General features: G+C 37.2%; 2 protein-coding genes across 3 annotated transcripts in view; both read left to right on the forward strand.

The window, feature by feature from the left end:
* Positions 1-1267: 1267 nt before the first annotated feature.
* Positions 1268-10645, forward strand: LOC145783287 (acidic fibroblast growth factor intracellular-binding protein-like). Its single transcript, XM_082595120.1, has 8 exons — positions 1268-1459; positions 4319-4514; positions 4791-4917; positions 5492-5592; positions 5956-6089; positions 9373-9521; positions 9596-9724; positions 9800-10645. Exons 1-8 carry the CDS (start codon positions 1369-1371, stop codon positions 9971-9973), a joined length of 1101 nt encoding a protein of 366 aa, XP_082451246.1. The 5' UTR covers positions 1268-1368; the 3' UTR covers positions 9974-10645.
* A 3426-nt stretch (positions 10646-14071) lies between these two features.
* The window catches only part of LOC145783269 (transportin-3-like), a 30566-nt gene continuing 24347 nt past the window's right edge, over positions 14072-20290 (forward strand). For both annotated transcript variants that reach the window (XM_082595092.1, XM_082595094.1), the window contains exons 1-4: positions 14072-14253; positions 16009-16098; positions 18361-18471; positions 20097-20170. In XM_082595092.1, the coding sequence (XP_082451218.1) occupies positions 14125-14253; positions 16009-16098; positions 18361-18471; positions 20097-20170 (404 nt within the window). In that variant the 5' untranslated portion in view covers positions 14072-14124. The remainder of the gene's footprint in view (positions 14254-16008; positions 16099-18360; positions 18472-20096; positions 20171-20290) is intronic.

Below are 20290 nucleotides of genomic sequence, written 5' to 3' on the forward strand. Positions count from 1 at the left end.
ACGACAACACATTTCACTGATTGTTGAACACTCCACGTTTACTTCTGATCCGGTTTGCAATACGCAAAATGCTACAGAACGACAGGGAATCTTTGCTTTTGTTTATTTTTGATTTTTTAGATTCGTGGTTTTAAACTTCTATACATGAAATAAGTTTTGATGTGAGTGAAGGCTATATTTTATATTGTTATTGCGAAATTAAATTTTATACATTCTTTAGTTGATACAAACAGTGTTTTATTTTAATAATTCTTCTGTAGTCATGTATAGCACTGAAAATAGTTTCCAATCCTGTAGTTGTAGACATCCCTGGTACATATACTCCATAAGACAAATTCATGCTTATTGCTTAGCTAGATGTTCCGAATAGCACTGTTCATGAATTGAAGTAATAATGGTTTCTAGTTTATCTGCTACTACAGTAATTTTTCATTAATCAAACTATGCAAACGAACCGGTCATTATGCTCTGACAGTGCTACATTATTATCTGTCATATTTGATCGTAAAATGGCATTTTCAAAAAATTATTTCAATTAAGTTGTTAGCGTTTATTTAGCCTTAGAAGTAAATTAAAAATTTGGCCTTTTATTGGCCTTATTTTATAATGGATTTGGCCTTACTATAGCTTGAGTATCTGGCAACCCTGATCACAACAAAAACAATATAATACATGCCAAACATAGTAGAAGGCTAAAAAGTTACAAGGGTGAAAAGGTAGGGGCCTACCAAATATACGTTATACGTTTTATAACCAGAGACGAGTCTTATATATAATATATTAGTAAGTGATCTATGGTATAACAGTGGGTAAGACTATGGTGTAATCAGAATTGCACCAGTAGTGAAAGTGTTTACAGAAACCAGAGTCTGAAACTTCTTTTTTGTTAATGATCATCTTGAATCTAATAAGAAAGAATCTGTTTTTAGACAACTATCTTGTACTGCATTGGTGTATGTCATCAAGATTTTAAAACAAAGTAGCCAGAAAAATATACACATTTTATTAGTTTTAAAAGCAATATCATAGACTAGGCAAAACAACACAATACACAAATCTGCAATCCAGTTGAAATTGTGGTCCATCATTACACCAAGATGCTTCAGGAAATCGTTTTTTTTTGGCGATTTTGTTGAGAGGGAACAATTTTGCAATAGGAGAGGTTTTATACCAGAAGTGGCTATTTTTACAGCCCTGACTAGATTTAGTAAATTTAGCATTTGTGAAACTACTTCATCAGTTTTCTTTTTTGATATTATTTAGTGTAGCCTAGTCTAATGAAATTGTGGTGCTAAATAGCTTTGTGTTGATTTGCATGCAGTTTTATTGTTTATTGGAGACTTGGACTTGAAGCTATCAACTTCTGAAATGGAAATTCTTCCAGATGTTGATGTATTTGTGGGGAATATCACTTACATTGATTTTGCAATTTATGACATGTGGTTGAAGCATATAGAAGGTTTTATTATATTTTTTCTATAATCTCTCAAAATATGCTACGGTACCTGTAATCTATGAAGTGTAAGATATCAGTTGATGGAAGATTTGATCTGTGCTTAGGACCTGCAGTGACCTGTACGCATGTTCGTAACGGTTCCATAAAATGAAACAAAAATGAATAATAGCCTGTGTAAACACAAGAATACACTTTTATGCATTGAAATTTATGGAGTACATATGTACAATGTATATTAATAATACTGTAGTGTATTTCAATCTTTCTACTTATACAAGTATACATTGGAATGGCCCGTTTCGGTGAGTCCGATTCGGTGAGAGCCTTTTTCGGTGTGAGCCCTATTCGGTGATTTTTTTTAAATTATCGGGTACCGTAGCTTAATTATCATTGCCGTTTTAGGGTTAAATGTAGGGGTTACGGGTTAGGGTCTTATTTCAACGTTTAGCGACGTTAAAACGACATAAAAGCGGCAATGATAATTAGGCTACGGGGGGAGACCGGGGCAATATGAACCACAAAAATTCGGGATGCTCTCTTTCGCTCCCTAATTGATCTATAAGTTATGAAATTTTCTGGTTGCATAGTCTTTAACATTTTCTTTAACATATCATCATCATCAACCAATTTAAATTATACAGGCCATGAATTAATCCTCATGTCGAAGGTGTGGCCTGTCTGTCTGTCGAGAACGAAGTCTTCCCCTCCACACTTCGCGATTTATTGGGTTGGCAGAGTCCATGTTCAGGGCTACAAGGTCACGTTTTACAAGTTCTTCCCAAGAAAGTTTTGGTCTACCTTGACCCCGCTGTGCTGCGATGTTGACACATCTGACCTGTGAGATCCAGCTTGAGCTGCGCTCAACGTGACCAAGCCATCTCAGTCTGCCTAATTGGAGGACTTCACTGATGTCTTTTAATTTGAGCTTTGATAGCAGAGTCTCAAACCGGATGTTGTCCTCAGGCCCGACCAGGCAGGTCCATCTTACCATCGCTCTGTCATTACGTTGTAGGCGCTTGACGGTGCTTGCTAAAGTAGCCCACGTTTCAGAGCCATAGAGCATGACACTCCTCACACAACTGGAGTAAACTTGTCCTCTGGTTGCAGCAGGAAGTTGCTTGCTTGTGAGGATAGGGAGAAGTTCTCTAAACTTTTTCCAGGCTGACTTGCACCGAGTTATAGCCGCATGCTCACACCCCCCTCCAGAAGACATGGTATCACCAAGGTAGCAAAAGTCAGCTACCACGTCAAGTGTGCCACCTTCAATCTCAACCTCGCTTACCGGCCTGCCATCTATTGGTCTTGCTGTGCCCTGACAGCGTGGGCATGAGTAGCGTGGGTCCGGTCTGAGTGACCCTTTAATTCCACTACACTTTTTGTGGACCCATATCACAAGCACAATTCACTAACTTCTAAAAAATTTGAATTATTACAGTTTTTCATAAAAAATTGGCCTGGGGTATTACGAACCTTGCCGGGGCATTATGAACCAGTATAAACAACTTTCCATAAAATGCTTCAAATCAGTGATTATCAACCCTGAAATTTGTAGAGTGGGGTTAAGAAGATTTTTAGGAACTTCTTGCCTTTCAAGTCTGACTATTTGCATTATTTGAATAGGAAAAGCCGAAGTTGTGAGGTTCCAATGCAGTCAGCAAATCTTCACTTGCGTAGTAATCTACACAACTGGTCTCCTAACAACGATTGTTGTGTGGTTTGCATGCAAACTTAGCAATGGATTCAGACAAACAACTCATGACCAACCACTGGTAAAGAAAGCTAGCACACAAAATTTATTTTTGCATTTTTCAAAAACATGCAGATTATGAAGTCACAACAGTTCACTCAGTCACATAGGTTAATGTTTAGTTTACTTAATCAGTTAACTTCATGTTCAGTGTTGAAGTGGTATTCAAATCGGATTGAGCTAAATGTTCTGGTTGTCTGCCCTGTGTAGGTGGGATAAGGGAGAACCTGCTCGATTTGGCCAGTTCCTACATCTTTCACATCACCAGATGGGGGCTTCTTGAAAGTGAATGTTTACTTTTGCGGTAGAAACCACCTGGTTCATAATACCCCGGCTAGAGTGTTCTTATTCAAGCTATTGCCTAACAAAACGAAATCAACATAAAGCTTAAAATCAGTTTGCATCAGTATTTCATAACTATAGCCTATCCCTGAATAAAAATCTAGATTTCTAGAGTCCCTGTACTAAGCATGCCAGGCCTACCAAAATAGATAACTGAATTTACTTTTGACCCCTAAAACTACATTTTTACAGTTCTACTGAGAACAAAGAACTGCTGACCAAAAATGATGGTACCAAAAAAAGCATGGTGATCCTGTGACTAAAATATGCAAATGAGATCTTAGGATTTCCAACAGTTTTCCAGAAAATGGCCTGGTTCATAATACCCCGTGGTTCATTTAAAAAAATCACCGAATAGGGAACTCTCCAAAAAAGGCTCTTACCGAATCGGACTCACCAAATAGTAGCAGACCCAGTATACATATATGTAGTACAACTATTTTGGAGCAAGGGCACAAACTTTTGATTTAAATGTGCTGGTCCATAGTCCATACAGCTTTAAACTTTAGATTAGGCATTTTCAGAGTTTTAGCAATGTGATAAAATGTATTTTGTGGAAGAATAATAGTTACCGTACTGTATTGTATTACATTTGTGTCTGCTGACGCTTTCATATCTTTGTAAACAGAACTAAACTGTACAACTTGTAGCCTATTTCTTCTGTGCGTCTTTAAACTTGCCTCTTAAAGTTAGCCTACTGTAGTCGTCTTGAAATTGTTGTACTCTGCAATTTAATTTTTGGTAAATTGATAAATAAAATTCATTGTTTTCAGCTGATGAAGCAAGCAATCTACTGATGAAATCTTCTAATGAAAGTGCAGAAGAAAATTCATCATTTTACTACTCATATGTTCTTGACAACTATCGGATATATGGAATGCTTGAGTCAATGCTTCATAATCCACTGATGCTTTCAACTCAAATGACCTTTCAAATTTGTGCTGAGTCTCAAACAAAGCTTATAAAAAAGTATGCTTTTTTAAGAGTATTATGCCAAGCTTGATTTCATTATGAAGCAATCCAGATTAACATAGAAAAACTTTTTTAGTGTTGTGCTTAAACATTTAAATTTTTTCTGTTTTGGGTGTTTTGTCAAAGTTTAAACATGGTAATGTTATTTCATGCCATCTCACATCTTCACTCACATGTTTAATTGTTTATACTATTATGTAACAGCAGTACTTCTACTTCATGCAAGTAAAAAGATTTCATATGCAGTATAATATATGTCCTTTTGTTTTTAAGGTACTATCAATTTGATGAAGTTGTAATAAGGGAAATTCTTGGAAAAAAGCTTAGTAAAAGTACCAGACGTGACTTAGATGAAATTGCAATTAAAACAAGAAAGAAGCTTAAGTCATGCCAAAGACAAGTAATTTATTTTGGAGGTGTTAAACTGTTTCACATCATATTTGTATCTTAACAGACTATAATGTATACAGCAGTGTTGTGCGTAACACTAGTGTTCATGGAAGACCGTCGGGTGCTCCGCAGGAATTCTATTAGTTTACCTCGTGTTTTATGGAACATTGGTTGAAATTCACAAGGGCTTTACATTTATTTTTCTGCAATTTCTGCCCAAAAATCAACTTTGTGCTCATCCAGACCCAGATATCGCACTGAGAAATACTGAAACTAAATAAATTGTTATTGTGTTTATTTTTTGCATCATTATAAAATTTTGTTTAGTGTTCCACAAGTTATTTTATTGCATAAAATGTTCTATGGCTTAAGAAAGGCTGAAAAACACTGTTACATGGTATACACAGTCAATCGGTCATCTACCTATCAATACCTTCAATCCTTCATCTATTTTGTATATATATATATATCATTTATATCTTCATTTTTTTTAATTACTCTAAAATACTGAAACACGACTATGGTATATCAAATCACCTTTTTAAGCAAATATCATAAATAACATAATTGATGGTTATTTTTAGTTTGATAACTGTAGAAGAGTCTTGAAACAAATGGAAGACATGCCTGGGCGATTAGTTGACAACATTCAAAAGCATTTTTTGCTTCCACTAGAACTTGCTTGGTAATGAATAGGCTATGCATCAAATTAGGTTGCATTAATTGTACTATATATAATATAAATTATATTCACTGCATGGATGTTTAGGTTTATCTAAGTTACTACTTTGCAATTGTTACATGGCATTGCTGAACTCAAAATACCAACATAACTGAGTTAGGATCACCACCAACAGTTGTTTACTTTGACAGTGAAACTTATGAAATATATATTGCTATGTATTATAGTCTGGTACAGTAAGCTATAGTACTTAGACTCAGTTTAACTTGTGTGACTTTCAAGTTTATAACCTAAATTTAATGGTGTGCAGTGAAGTGCTGCTTTTGAGAGAACTTAATGTCGAAAAAAATTAAATTTACATTTTAGGGATTACTCTGCAATCGTCTTTTTAGCAAATCAAAGGTTAGATTGCAGCAGACGAAAATTGTTCTCTTTAACATTTATTAATTTTGTGGAATGCTCAAAAATTCTTTTGGAAAGCTGGACTTTTGGTGCAACAGGTGAAATTAAAGAGCATAACATACTCATTCTACGACAATATTGCCATATATGACTGTTTCTTACATTTACTCAGTTGAGATTGGTTGAATAGCATGCATAGCCCACTGTATGTGAAAGTATTTGACAATGTCAGTTTAGCTATTTTCTATTGAGACCCAAATTAACCCAATAAACACTGGTTTATTAAATATCAGTCGATTGCTAATATTTTACTAAATGTTTTTTTGTACATTAGAATTTGTCAGCGTTTAATTTGCCAGTTTGTCTTATTCGTCACATCTTTGTCGGTCCTGGCAGAATTCCTTTGAATGAAATGAAATGCAGAAAACCCAACTGCAATTCGTGCAATTGAAAATTTTTACACAATACTCCTTAGGTTTGAGACAGGGGTGCGTAGTCTCACGTAATCTTTTCCCACTTTATGGCGAAATAATCTTGCGACATCTAGATGGCAACGAATGCATCTCGTTAGGCGAACAACATTTAAATAACAGAAGATACGCAGACGACACCATACTAATCGCCACATCAAACTCCAGCTTACAAATTGTACTTGACGTAACCTTGGACTTAACTTGAACGCAACGAAAACCTTTTGCATGACAATTTCAGCAAAGGAAATAATTCCATTATGCACAATCTAAATACAGAATACAACCGTCTCACAAGTAATTAATTTCAACTATCTGGGCTCTATAGTTACTTCGAATGGTCGATGCTGGGGCGATGTCAAATCAAGAATCGCACAATCCAAAAAGCTTTATCAAATTGGCCAAAACACTGAAATCAAATCTCCAAATTAAAAACTGAAATCAAATCGCCGAATTAAGCACCGGTAGTTGTAGTAGTTTCCTTTGGCGTTGTCACACTTGAAACTCGTCTTTTACCCAGTTTTTAAATATATTTCCGCTTTGGTAAACTGTGTTGAAACCACCGGGTAGTGCAGTCCATGGGCGGTCTGAAATCAAATGACCAACAGCTTGCTTGCTGTTTTCGCAATTTGAACAGATTGGTGTGTTTTGATGACCCCATTGATGAAGAGTGGTAGCAGTTCAACCATGACGGGATAACATTCTATTATAACTGATCTATTCCTTTCTGTTGGATCTCGAGAAACCTAGAGGGATAACGTTAAAATCGTCGATAATGTCTCAATCATATGGTCGATTTTTTGTCCAATATTCTTTCCGTTCATCATTTAGATCAGTGTTTCCCAAACTTTTTTTTAATAGCGCCCCCCTGGACAACGAACAAAGTATCAAACGCCCCCTCGACAAAAAAAGTAAAGCCAAAGTTATTTTCCATTCATTACAATTTAAAGTCCAACTCTAGTGAGACGGATGAGGTTAGTGCAATGTCATCACCCTCTTGATATCGGTTCCAGTTTGGATAGGAACAATCTTAAGTCTCCCCGTCTAACTATGTCAAGACGGTTTCTTTTGTTATCCAGAAGCGTTGTCACAGCACTGAAAGCACGCTCCACCAAGTATGAGCTGGGAAAGGCTATGATAAAAACTTTGACCCGATTCCACACGTGAGGGTATTTCTCTTTAATTTAGTTCTGTGGCCAGAACGATTGACGCGAGATATTGAACTCGGGTGGATGCAAAATCGCCTTGCAATGTTATCAGTTCCTTCTCAAGAATTCCATGTTCGGAAATATCACGGAATAGGTCGATTATCCAGTTAGGGATTTCTAACTAGAATACATTCTTGTCCGCCCCGTTACCTCAGTGGTTGAGCGCCCGGCTCAAGACGCATTTCATTTAGCGGCATCTAATGAATGGAAAAATTCCCCGGCAACAATCGGAAAACTTCACTCTGCCAATCTCGGTAACCTGCCCTGCGTCAAAAGCCTCTACAAGTATGCAAAACTACCATAAGTAACCAATTAAGGCTTTGTCAGTCCGAGGATAAAGATTCAAAACCAACCAATCCTGGAATCGAACTCCCATGTCTTTGTGTACTTCATGAAGTGTACGTCTCTACATCAAAACCAGATATGCTTCTGTCACTGGTATCAAATTGATGCAAGCTCGAGAATTGGAAAAATTCTCGTCTAGCTAAATTTCGCTGATACAACGCGAGCTTATTACTGAATCCAGGCAGTTCCGATTTCACTTTGATTAGATTTACTTCGTTACCCTGAAGGGATGGATTCATTAAATTTGGAAATTATGTCAGACAAGTAGGCGATATCATTTCTCACAACCAGGATGTCATTCGCAAGGCCAGGGTCACAACTCTAGAAATTCCACGACAGTCTCAAACAGCGAATAAAATCGTGCTAGGCAATTCCCCTTGGAAAGCCATCGTACTTCGGTGTGGAGTAGTAAGCGCTCAAAAGATCGGATCTGCGTATTCGCAGTGCTTCAAAGTACAGTAAGTCATGCGTGACGACCTCAACAAACTTCTAAGGCACTGCGAAGCAACGTCACCAACATAATCACATAGCAAAAAATACTTTGCAATCCTCTTCTTGTAACTGCCCCGATTTACTTTCAGCGCCCCCCAATCGCCCACTTTACAGCGCCCCCTTCATGGTCGCAAACACCCCCAGGGGGCGCTGGCGACCACTTTGGGAACCACTGATTTAAATCATAGTTCTTGGTTGTTTTGTTGCAAATGGGATGACGTAATTTTAGTCGATGGGTGTTTGGTTTTTGTTGGATTATGTTTTGTAATGGTGAGTTACTCCAAGTACTCGGTAATGATGGGGCGATTTCCTGGTCAGAGGCACCGGGGGCGTCCACGTTTGGAAATTTGTAAGAATCTTATTTATTTTCAATAATTTACATTGACAAACAAGGATTTTTCAAATTTGATGAAAACGATGGACGATTGATGGTTGTGGAAAATCACAGTAGCCGACGCCTTATTCAGGTTTGCTCCTCTTAAACTTGCACGTTTGCTCCTGCCTCACAGTAGGGATTTAGAACGCGTCTCACGCTTCGTCTTTGCATTTACTATAAATTTACAGCTAAATTCAAGCAGTCTCATTAGTTAGATCAACACGCATAGGATCCCAAACAAAGAAGGGTCATTTTGTATTCAACGATAAACGTCACACACTGAGTTAACAGCGAATAAATGCTCCATGTATAGTTTTGGCCTGTTTGTATAATCTCCTGATTCCTGAACAAATCAGTTCTCCTGATTTGTCACTTTTTTCCAATCTACTAGGGGCAACAAATTTGGCGAATTCTACTGTATTAACCTATTGCTTGATGTTATACAGTAGCCTACATATGTGTATTTACAGTAATTTAAATTAAATTGCAGATCCTTCTGCTCCTGACATAGACATTGAGCTGGACCAGGAGTTTTTCCACGAGCTAAGAGGAGTGAAAATCTTAATTTCAGATCAAAAATTGTTTGACAAGCATAGATCCTTAACCTTGCAGAAGACTAAAGCCGATCCACTGAAACTGGTATAGTCTTACTCATTTACTTGCAATTATCGTATGCTTTCATTCAGGTTTAAATGCAAGATGTTTGTATTTAGGTGAATGATGCGCAAACCCAATGGTCGGATGGTTTATTTCGGCAATTATCGCGAGGAATCATTGGAATTGCATCCAATTTGTATAAAACAAAAGAAATGCGGAACTACTTTTTTGATATTTTTGAAAAGGTGTGTGTCTTGATATGCACGACTAACAAAGCTTTAAAAACAACTATCAATTGTCTTAATAAGTGTTTTTTGCAGGTGATAGAGCCATGTAAAGCTTTTGGATGGGACAACGCCATGTTCGCAACCTTTCTTGAAAGCTATACGCTGGCTACCGAAGGCTTGCGCCTTCAGAATCTTCGTGGCCCTTTGATAAGATATTTGAAAACCACTACGAAATGTCTTTTGGAAATATACAAACCAGACAGTTGACCGTTTTAACTCGACCTAAATCGCATATGTAATTATGTAGCCTATTGTTCTTCGGTATCTCAACAGATCATAAAATTGGTTTGAAATTTCTGGGATGTGGGGGAGGGAGTTACCAGTCGCTTTAATTGCGCAAGTTATGCACTTGAAACTTTGTTGTTATAAAGACTCGAATGCAAGACAAAAGTAGCAGTGGCATTCAAGTAGGCCTATACTACGTCATAAATAAAGTACCGTAGGTGTTTTATAAAACATTGCTCCATCCGAGCATTAACAAACGCATTTATGACATCATTATTGTCTTTCGGCCACAATCAGAATTTTGATCGTTCTTCGTCTTTTTTTAGTTGTCAGCCAAGTAAGGATTCGCTGTTCTAATTTTAAGAAAAACGCATTTCTATGCTTTTTTGCATTGCTAAAATCTTCATCTTCGGTTGTAACGTGTCAACTGCATCCATTGAGAAGGATATCTGAACTTTGTAGGCCTAATCGTTTTGTTGCCATGATGCTATTGCTTTCCAACATGAGTGATTAACTGATAAATCATTTTTCTTTGTCACTCATCAGCGCAAAATTGTCTAATTATATTTTGTCTACATCGAGGTCAAGAAAGACATTAATTTTTATTTTGATAGTAGGCCTAACAGTGATCAGGCTAGGGTAACGCGGTAACCAAGAAATCTTCTGTGATGGAATCGAAGTAAAAAAATGTCTAGCTTGCATCAAAGTTTCTTAATTTTGTGTCTACTTGCCTAGTTAGGCAAAGCTGCATGAACCAAAACTAGGCTGACATCGACCCAAGCAAACCACCCGTTTGAATAGGCTAACTGGTCTGTTTTCACTAGTGGCTGATCTAATTCAGTAGCGTAGCCAGGAATTTAGAAAGGGGGGGGGGGGGGGTTTTGACGACCCAATGGCTGGGGGGCCTCCCCCAGAAAATTTTGAAAAATTACTTTGAATTTGGTGCATTCTGAGAGCATTTTCAACAAAAATGTAGTTACGAATATTCCTGTAAAGTGGTGGTGTCTGGTGGCATAGCAAAAGGATAAGAGCATGTTTTCTTCGGCATTTTTCGGAAATAAAGCTAAGTCTCTATGTTTTCTTGTTGCTAATTCCTGGCTGAGATGTTTAGTATTGGCAAAACTTGCTCTTTTAATGCAATTTTGTTTAAAATTAAGCAATTTTTTTAGACTGAAAGCATCATTCTCAATATCGTGACGTCACACGCGTGCCAAAGGGGAGGTTGTAACCCCCAACCCCCCCCCTCCTGGCTACGCCACTGATCTAATTATTAGGCTAGTAGACTACAGTTTTCACGTAGGTTAAGCTACTCATGTTGGGACTAGGCCTACTCGCTTTAACTTAATACTGTAACTGACTTGGCTTTTCAATGATATTTGACTTTGGTAAACTACAGAGATGTAGGCCTACGTAGGCTATACGCCGCAGACTTTTTGTTTACGCTTGCGGACACATTTTTTTGGATAGTTGTCGCTTGAGGCTACGACGTAAAGTTTTCGCGGTTTATTAGCGCATAGCGTCAACGCATACTTTTTAATAGCTTTAGCTGTTGTTTGCGTTATTTTTTTTATCAAACTTTCCAAATTTTGAATAAGTTGAAAGGTTTTCAATGGGCAAAGACATAAGTTATTAAAACCAAAACGCTGCAAAAAGTCAGATGAACACTTTCAGATGTTTGTGTTTCTTCGTGGAAATTCAAAATAAAACTTGTTTGTTTTGAATGGTTTATACCGTGTGAATGTTTGGCACCCAGCAAACAAAATGAGTTTACGCTAGTGTATGCGCTGACGCCGCCAACTTTTTTTACAAGTTACGTTGACGCATACGGCGTATGGTTTTTCGAACGTTTACGCTGACGGCGTCAATATTTTTTGTATGCGCGTACATCACTGGTAAACTATTCGTATTATGTTAAAAAGTTTTTAATACAAAATTTCGTTTAGACGAAAAAACCATTGTCTTCCATTTCGAAATCATTAACAACTTGGTTTAGTTATATGTTTGAAAACGATGTTACAAGGCAAAAAGAGTCATGAAGTGTAAATTGAGCGAGCTTGCATATAAAAAGTGCTTGGTTGAGAATAAGATACATGAACCATAGCAGCAGTTCTCAATCTTTATGTTTTGGCGGATTTCTTTTGGTGCCTTCGAAGCGATTGCGGACCCCTAAATAAATTTTATTTGAAATTTTGGTAGGCCTATATCGTCTCATTGGAACCAAATGTTTCGAAGCGACACTTGGAAAAATTTTCTGAACCCGCGGCGCACATGACAATTGATGACATTGACAAAGTTATGTTAGGGCTAGGCTATTAGCTATAGGCCTAGCCGCCTATGTTGGTACACAGGATGAAAAATCAAAGATTGATAGAATTTTTGGTGCCGGTACCGGTATAAGTTCATGATTATTTTTAGTTGGGAAACCAAACCTTTGTGTGATGTTCTTAAAAAATTTCAAACGACGCACCAGTGCGTTGTGACGTACAGTTTGAGAATCGCTGTAATACACAAATAAATCACAGCAAATTTTTAAACTTTGTAATTAATCAATCATGCTGGAAACTTCCACGGACCCCTTGAAATCGCTTCGCGGAGCCAGTTGAGAACCACGGAACTATAGTTTCGCGTGGGATTCAAACAAAATAGCCTGCGTTGTATTTCAAAATTTTGCTTTGTTTTTGTTACATAATTAGGCTACTTTGCATTGATTTTATTTTTGTGTAAATTTCCCAAACGAAATAAAGTCCTTTGCCCGATGTTATCTTATTCTAACTCCCAGAAAAACTCTTTTTGTAGGCTACTCAGGAAAGACCGGCCAAACATCGCATGCGATAGGTTTTTTGTGGACAGTGTTGGCCTATTGCATTCTCGGCCCATACATTGCTCACTAAACCAAAAATTCGATTAGATTCAATGAACAATCCGGCAGCTCTGATCATGGTTATATATACATGCCTAAATTTTTTAATCTTTCATAAGCTTTAAAGCGAAATATTACAAAACTTCCAATTATCTTGGAAATTGTTTTGTTTCAAACATTATTTTGTATTCGAGAACCTTATTGAAAAACAAAAACACACTGAATATAATCAAAAGTTAAAATCTAGCAAAACTGGCAACACGATTGGCAACACATTTTGTTGTCCAGTGAGTTATGGCAATCGGTATTTGGTAAGACGCTAACCTTGCAGAATGGTTAAAACTTGCTTATGTAAATTAATTATTTATAAATCGGAACACAAAGTAACCAGGAACATGAGTGTAACAAAATTTCTAATCTCTTTGTGAGAAACTTTGTGTCAGACCAATAAAATAGTTTTGATAGCATGATGCGTTGTACTGACCGTTCAAATTAAACTAAACTATCACACATAAAGGGATTTTTTGCTTTTATTCCACGTTTCATCAAAGCAGATTGTCACTGACGAAACGTTGGAATAAAAGCAAAAAATCCCTTTATACATCGTGTGATAGTTTAGCTTAATTTGCACGGTCAGTAGTAAAATGCATCATGTTATTTACGGTACCGTAACTAATTGCCTGGTGAACAGCCTCATTCAATTTTCAAAATAGTTTTTGATTAGAAATTCACCTCAACTCTTCTTGTCTGATTAGGCTAAGTACTGGTAAATGAACTACCGGTACAGTACCATACCTGTCCTAAGTATATTTATTTTATCTTTTGAATTAATCAATTAAGTGTGGCACTGTCTATTTAATTCATTTTATATGTTAACATAATGGATTTTTTAGACAAGAAAACAGGAAAGAATAACTAGGCAATGTCACTTGTGTATTCTTTTTAATGTACCAGTAAGCCTATGTTTTTTTGTTTGTCGTATCCAAGCTTACACCTGATGGTTGAAGATTTAGATTAAGTGGACGGGAAGGCAAGGAAGCCAATCTTCATGTCCACCTTCAGGTATGCCTTTAAGTGTCCTGCTAAAGAGACAGCTGCATGCTCATGAGCGGTGTCGAACTGGCGCCCTTTCGATTGCCTTTCCAGTGCTTTCACCACTCGGCTATGCAGCCAACCAGCCTATGTTGACGGTTTATTTGCCCCTTGTAGATCAAAAAATAACGAGTTTTGCTTGGATACTTTGTTATAAAATTACGTTTGAAGATTTGAAATCATGGCTGCTGGCTCTAGCATTTCTTCAAATGCACAAACAGTCTTGGAAGCTGTCAACAAGCTGTACCATGATGCAGACACTACAGAAAAGGAAAAGGCTTCAAAATGGCTCGGAGAATTTCAACGTTCTGTGAGTAAACTAGTGTATTTTGTATATATACGATTAAAACTCATGCTTTTTATCAGTATATTATTGCAACTTTGTATGCCTGTGCCACTAACTGTTTTGTTGTGATTGAGTTGCTTATCAGCAAGCACTCGCTCAACCAGTGTAGCTCATGATGTGTAAATCACAATTATCATCAATGCTTGCACATATGGGCAGTGAGCACCATTATTATAGTGCTTCTAAAAATCCCTGTCCATCATCCAATTTGGCATTTCACATTTGTGTACTCCTTTAAGGAATTTTTTTATCTGTTAACCGTACCTGTTACTGGCGTAGACCCTATGATCTCGCCCTTTGCTAATTCAGCAATTTCACATAGAAGCAGTGACGCTAGAAACCTGAGATTTCTTTACTTTTACTTTTTTTTTTTGTCCCAACTTTTAATCCCGATTATGTTGGTATCGGATAATTGTGAAGTTCACAATAAACCTTTTGTCACAGCCAGTTATGAAATGCAAGAAATTTGCTGATATTCAATAGCTTGATTGACAGTTTACTATTAGCGTGCGATTTCATTTTGTGTTTGTCGGCGGAGCTAAAATTCTATTCTGTACCCATGCAGCCAATTCTATCATTTTTGCATTGATTCAATGTCGATTTTGCTGTCTGGGTAGGGAGTCAAGATCTGACGCGATATGAGTCATTCTTTGCTGGCAGACAATAATTAGGAAGGTAATTTGTCATTTGTGCAAATTGCTTTGTAGTGCAAAAAGTGCATGGAATACTGTTTGCACAAAAACGGAAAAAAAAATTGATGAAATTCTGTGTTCAACGCAAGAAGACTTTCAAAATAAAATGTGAACTGAGAAATTTGACCAAGAAATGGCGAAAATAGGTCAAAAGCCGAGTCTTTATCACCGTTTCTACCTAAAATACATAATCACGAATATATTTTGCGAAATAAATTGATTGAAGTGATAGATAAGGCTTTTGACCAACGGCATACTTTTTCCCGTTGTTATTTGATATAAGCCGACAGAGTAATTAGCAATAAGAGAGACGTAGACCTGATGGTCTCGGCCAGTAACTCTTGACGCCAAAAGGAAACAGTAACAGATACGGTTAACCCCTTTACTAATACTACAGTTTGGTTCCCAAAGAAGAATAATTAGGACTTCTTGTTAACTTTTATCGTAATTACATGCCATCTTGTAACCACTATTTTTTGATCATATCAGATCACCTATCCACATTCCACAATATGTGTGGGGCATCAATTGATAGCTTGGTTTATAATGGTTTAACTGATTGATGAAAAATTGTATCCTTTACTGCCTCATTGAAATATTGAAATTGATAGGAAGTTAAGATTTTATATTTCACATATATATACTTTGGTCATTATTGCGCGAGTGGTGGAATATGAGTGAGTTGACAGCGCTTGTAGGTTTTAAGCCGCGCTCACCTAATATATACTTTGCGATGTTTCTCCTGTAGTTCTGATAAAATTGCTGGTGGCTTAAAACCTACAAGCCCCAGATTGACTCTTAGAACAATGGGAAGCTCAAGCTCGTCATTTTAATATTTTGTCAAAGTATATTGTGATATATTATAAAAATATATTATCCATACCCGAAAATGTGTTTTTATTATATATATCGTATATATATACGTTATGCATGAAAAATTCAGTTATGACATTTTCGAACAATATACTGTAAAAAATTACATCGCATTTCAGTTGCCAAGTTTAAATGTAAATATTGCATGTTTCAGGTCTTTGCTTGGGAAACAGCAGATGAATTGTTGCGATTAAAAAATGATGTTGAGTCTACATATTTTGCTGCTCAAACTATACGAACTAAGGTTAGAAAATATTTATAAAACAATCAAACAACTGCAAACATTTAAGAATGGAAAAATGGTATAAGCACACACATTCAATGAAAATGTTTCGGAATGGCCCGATTCGGTGAGTCCGATTCGGTGAGTTCCCTATTCGGTGAGAGCCTTTTTTCGGTGAGAGTCCTATTCGGTGAGTTTTTTTTAAAATTATTGCGTGCCGTAGCCTAATTATCATTGCCGTTATAGGGTTAGGGGATAGAGGATAGGGGTTAGAGGGGTTTAGGGGTTGGGGTTTTGGGTTTGGGTTTTTGGGGTTTGGGTTTTTTGGGGTTAGGGGGTTAGGGGGTTTTGGGGTTAGGGGTTTTAATTAGGCTACGGTACCCGATAATTTTCAAAAAAAAATTCAAAAAAATCACCGAATAGGGCTCTCACCGAAAAAGGCTCTCACCGAATCGGACTCACCGAATAGTAGCAGACCCGAAAATGTTTACATGTAAAAATGAAGTCTTAACACTTGTAATGTTATTTTTTGAAAGTGTCCCAATGAGATGCCCAATTATTCTATTAATATGCATTTCATTTGTAATATAATTCATATTTGATATACTTTCCTGCAGTGGAAAGCTGATTGAGTAAAGTGCTTGGCTTTCTTATCCTATGATTCAAACCCTGCCTCAGCTGGAAAAAACACCACTTACCTCTGCTCAGGCTGTATTAAATAGGATGTATGTTGATCGAGAAAAAGCTTTTGACTGAAAAAACTGATCACTGACCTACTCTTATTTCTGTTGCAGGCCTTAAAACTCGTATTTTTTTCCGGCAGCCATCGTGGCTTACCAAGAGCTCCTTCTCGGCGGCCAAATCTGCGCGCTTGGAGGCCAAAATACAAATAACGATAGCACACGTAAATAGAATTAAACTTGCAACAATGCTAAAATGATCACTTTGCGTTGTTGAAGTCTGGGCGACGTCCTGCAATAGAATCGTTGTACCACGCAAAAACTGCTTTATCGGGATTGTAGTCCGGTATTGCGGGACCATCTAACGACACTAAATTGTTTCAGCTGCTGAGTAAATTGTATCAACTGCATTACCGAATGTATAGTATATACCGCCTTTCATTAAATCTGACCATTTATACCGTTATGATGTCACCAAATTTGAGGGTGTGAAGTCACTAACCCACAGCGGGAATATTTCTCAACTATGAAGACACGTGTTTTCCCCTCGGATGTCAACTAACCTAGTTCTTCTTTTTAACAACGACTCAATGTCCGACAACACTGCATCAACATAAAAACGACAATATTGCCAGCCGCTGTAAATTAGCACTTCAGATTAACACTTTGTTAAAATAAACGTCGGGAATTACAAACAAGAATGCAAACGAGCGAAAGTTTTTTAAAAAACTTTATTCTAGAATAAATCATTTAATAAGCGGAAAATTCGTCTTGTTTTTGTTCAGTTACGTTCGTCTAGTACTGCTCTATAATCATGCAAAAAATCGCAAACCTGAGACTTGCGGTTTCGCGTCACTGTAATTAACGCTATTACTCGCGCACAATGGATGAATGCGCTTTGGCCGAATGCGCTGGTAGGCTACCACAGCTGGTGATCGCAGCTGGATATATTCCATATACACAATAGCAAATGTTCCCGCACAATACAACAGTGGTGATGATAACACGCTGACCTAATTCTGCGACACTCTTTGATACTACATTATTTCGACAGTTACTCCACGCTCATTCTATTGCAAAATTAAAAAATTGGCTAGAAGAAACCGGCGGCCAAACTTGGCCGACTGAGAAGGTAGCACCGGCGGTCATTCAAGCACTACTTAGCGGCCATGGCCGCGATGGCCGCCGGCTGCTTTATTAAGGCTTGTGTTGTTGGCCCTATGCAATGGATGCTTTGTTTTCTTACACGTAATGCTTTGGAAACACCTTCAACACACTGTTAGCTTGACACATTTAAGAGTGTAGTTTTGTGCAAATGCCAATTATTAAAATAAAAAACCCTATCATCATCATCATAATCCATCGTCGGTTTGTTCCCCACTAGTGGGGGTGGCCGATTGTTTCCGCGCAGCAATTGTTTTTATCCCTCTTCTCCATTTCACCCTGTCCCTTGCATCTTCCTCCTTCAGTCCGACTTTTTTAAATTCATCCTTCACTTGTTGTTTCCACGTTCTTCTTGGACGACCGCGTTTCCTCTTCCCATCCACCTTTAGATCTAGTGCCTTTCTAAGAAGTGCCTATAATAATCGAATTTGTCTTTTAGATTTTGTATTCCTTTTCTGAGTTGCCTGCAACTACACATGATTCATTAAAAGAATCACTACTGCAGCACATTGAACAGCTTTGTGGCCTGTCATCTATTTTAGTCACGCAAGTAAGATAATGCTTTGAATCTTGTCCATCAAAGTTTTTTTGTTTAAACATAACGTGCTTCATATGTCCCTTTTCTGTACATATATTCACTAAAACATGTTAGTGTGTTTTGAAAAATACGTTGTTTTATCCCTTCTTGGAAGTGCTAGTTTATGAAGAACTAAATACTGTACTAGTTTGTAAAGTAGTAGCTAGTGAATGTGCAAAATCATATTGCATAAGGTATTTCATATAAAAATTAAATATAAAGGCATATATTCGGATACACGACTTTATGATGCTGTTTGAATGACACAAGCACAAATGACACCATCGCTTGGACGCAAGGTACAAATGACGCATTGACGCAAGGCTCTCATGACACAAGACCGGAATATCGCAAGGCTCGAATGCCGCAATACATGAATGACGCAAGACTTGGTTATATCTTACTAAATTTATTTAGACAACAGCTTAAAATTTTAGAAGCCAAATTAATTACTTTTGTTCACAAATATTTGCCAAATGATAAATTTTGTTCTGATGTCAGAAATAATAGTCAAGAAGTTTTCTGTGACTGAACAAAAAAAGTAAAAAATGTGTGGCCGATATGGAAATTTCTAATTTTGTTGGCTGCTTTAAGCTATGCTTTTGTTGATTATTAGCCCAGTGAGGCTATGTAATAAAAGCAAAACTAGGCTACTGTCAACCCAAACAAACCACCTATTGACATAGGCCTGATGAGTTGAATGCACGGTATTTTATCTTTGTGACTATCATGCAGCCTACTTTCAATAATTAGCTTTTCAAAACCGTTTTGCCAAATTCCTGAAAATCAAGAGTCCCTGGCCAAATTGCGCATATGACTTAATTTTTGTCTATTATGAATTTTTTCATGTTGCGCACAAAGTGAAAATGGCCAAGTTTTAATCCAAGTCGGTCTATTGGATAATGGATACAACTTCGCATGTTACAGATCAACAATTGTCTATCACTAAAATATTCATCTCAAGTTAAATATCCCCATCTCAAGTTAAATACCCCCGTCTGAACCTCATCGGTCATCTTCCGAAAACAAAGCACTATAACTGACCTTCTGTGTTGTTCCTGAAGCACGATTAACGAGATTAACTGCGGGAAGCCAGACTTACACTTCAAGTTTGCTAGAATTTTACTGATTACTAAAATTTCTATGCAGACATGCCCATTAAGATTAAGAAGCAACAAATAAGTTAGTGACACCTTCATCTTTATTTTGTTAAGTGCAAAAACAATTTTTAGATTTTTGTTTGTGTAACAACTGAAAGCTGAATTTGCTACCGTAGCAAATGAAATTACTACCTTATTAAAGAAACATGTTAATTTAACCCAGTCTCGCGTCATTTATGCATCGTGGCAGTCGAGCTTTGCCTCATTTGTGCCTTTCGACATTCAGGTCTTGCATCACTCATGTTTTGCTTTATTCGTGCAATGCGGCCTAGGGTTGGTGTCATTCGTGTTCGCAGCATTAAGTCATGTACCGAGGTATTCCTTTTATCAATAATGGTATCTTGCAAGGAACTTTTAAGAGGCTAGTTGGTAAAATGGCATAAACCTTTGAACTGGACTGCAGTTTGGGAACAATCTTTAATCCACATTTATTTTCAGCTTTCTCTAGCGGTTTGCGATTTAGCCTTACAGATGCCATCATGGAAAATGCCAGCAGTGACATTTATTCAAAAGTAAGGTTTTTAGTAAACGTTTTTGTGGTCTAATAAATTGAAATGCCAAATTTCGAGTTTTCTTTTGGTAAAGTGGATTTTTCTTTTATTGGTCTCCTTATGTTGACTAAACGTAATGAT

Source organism: Aplidium turbinatum, chromosome 14 (assembly GCF_918807975.1).
Source record: "Aplidium turbinatum chromosome 14, kaAplTurb1.1, whole genome shotgun sequence".
Taxonomy (NCBI): Eukaryota; Metazoa; Chordata; class Ascidiacea; order Aplousobranchia; family Polyclinidae; genus Aplidium; species Aplidium turbinatum.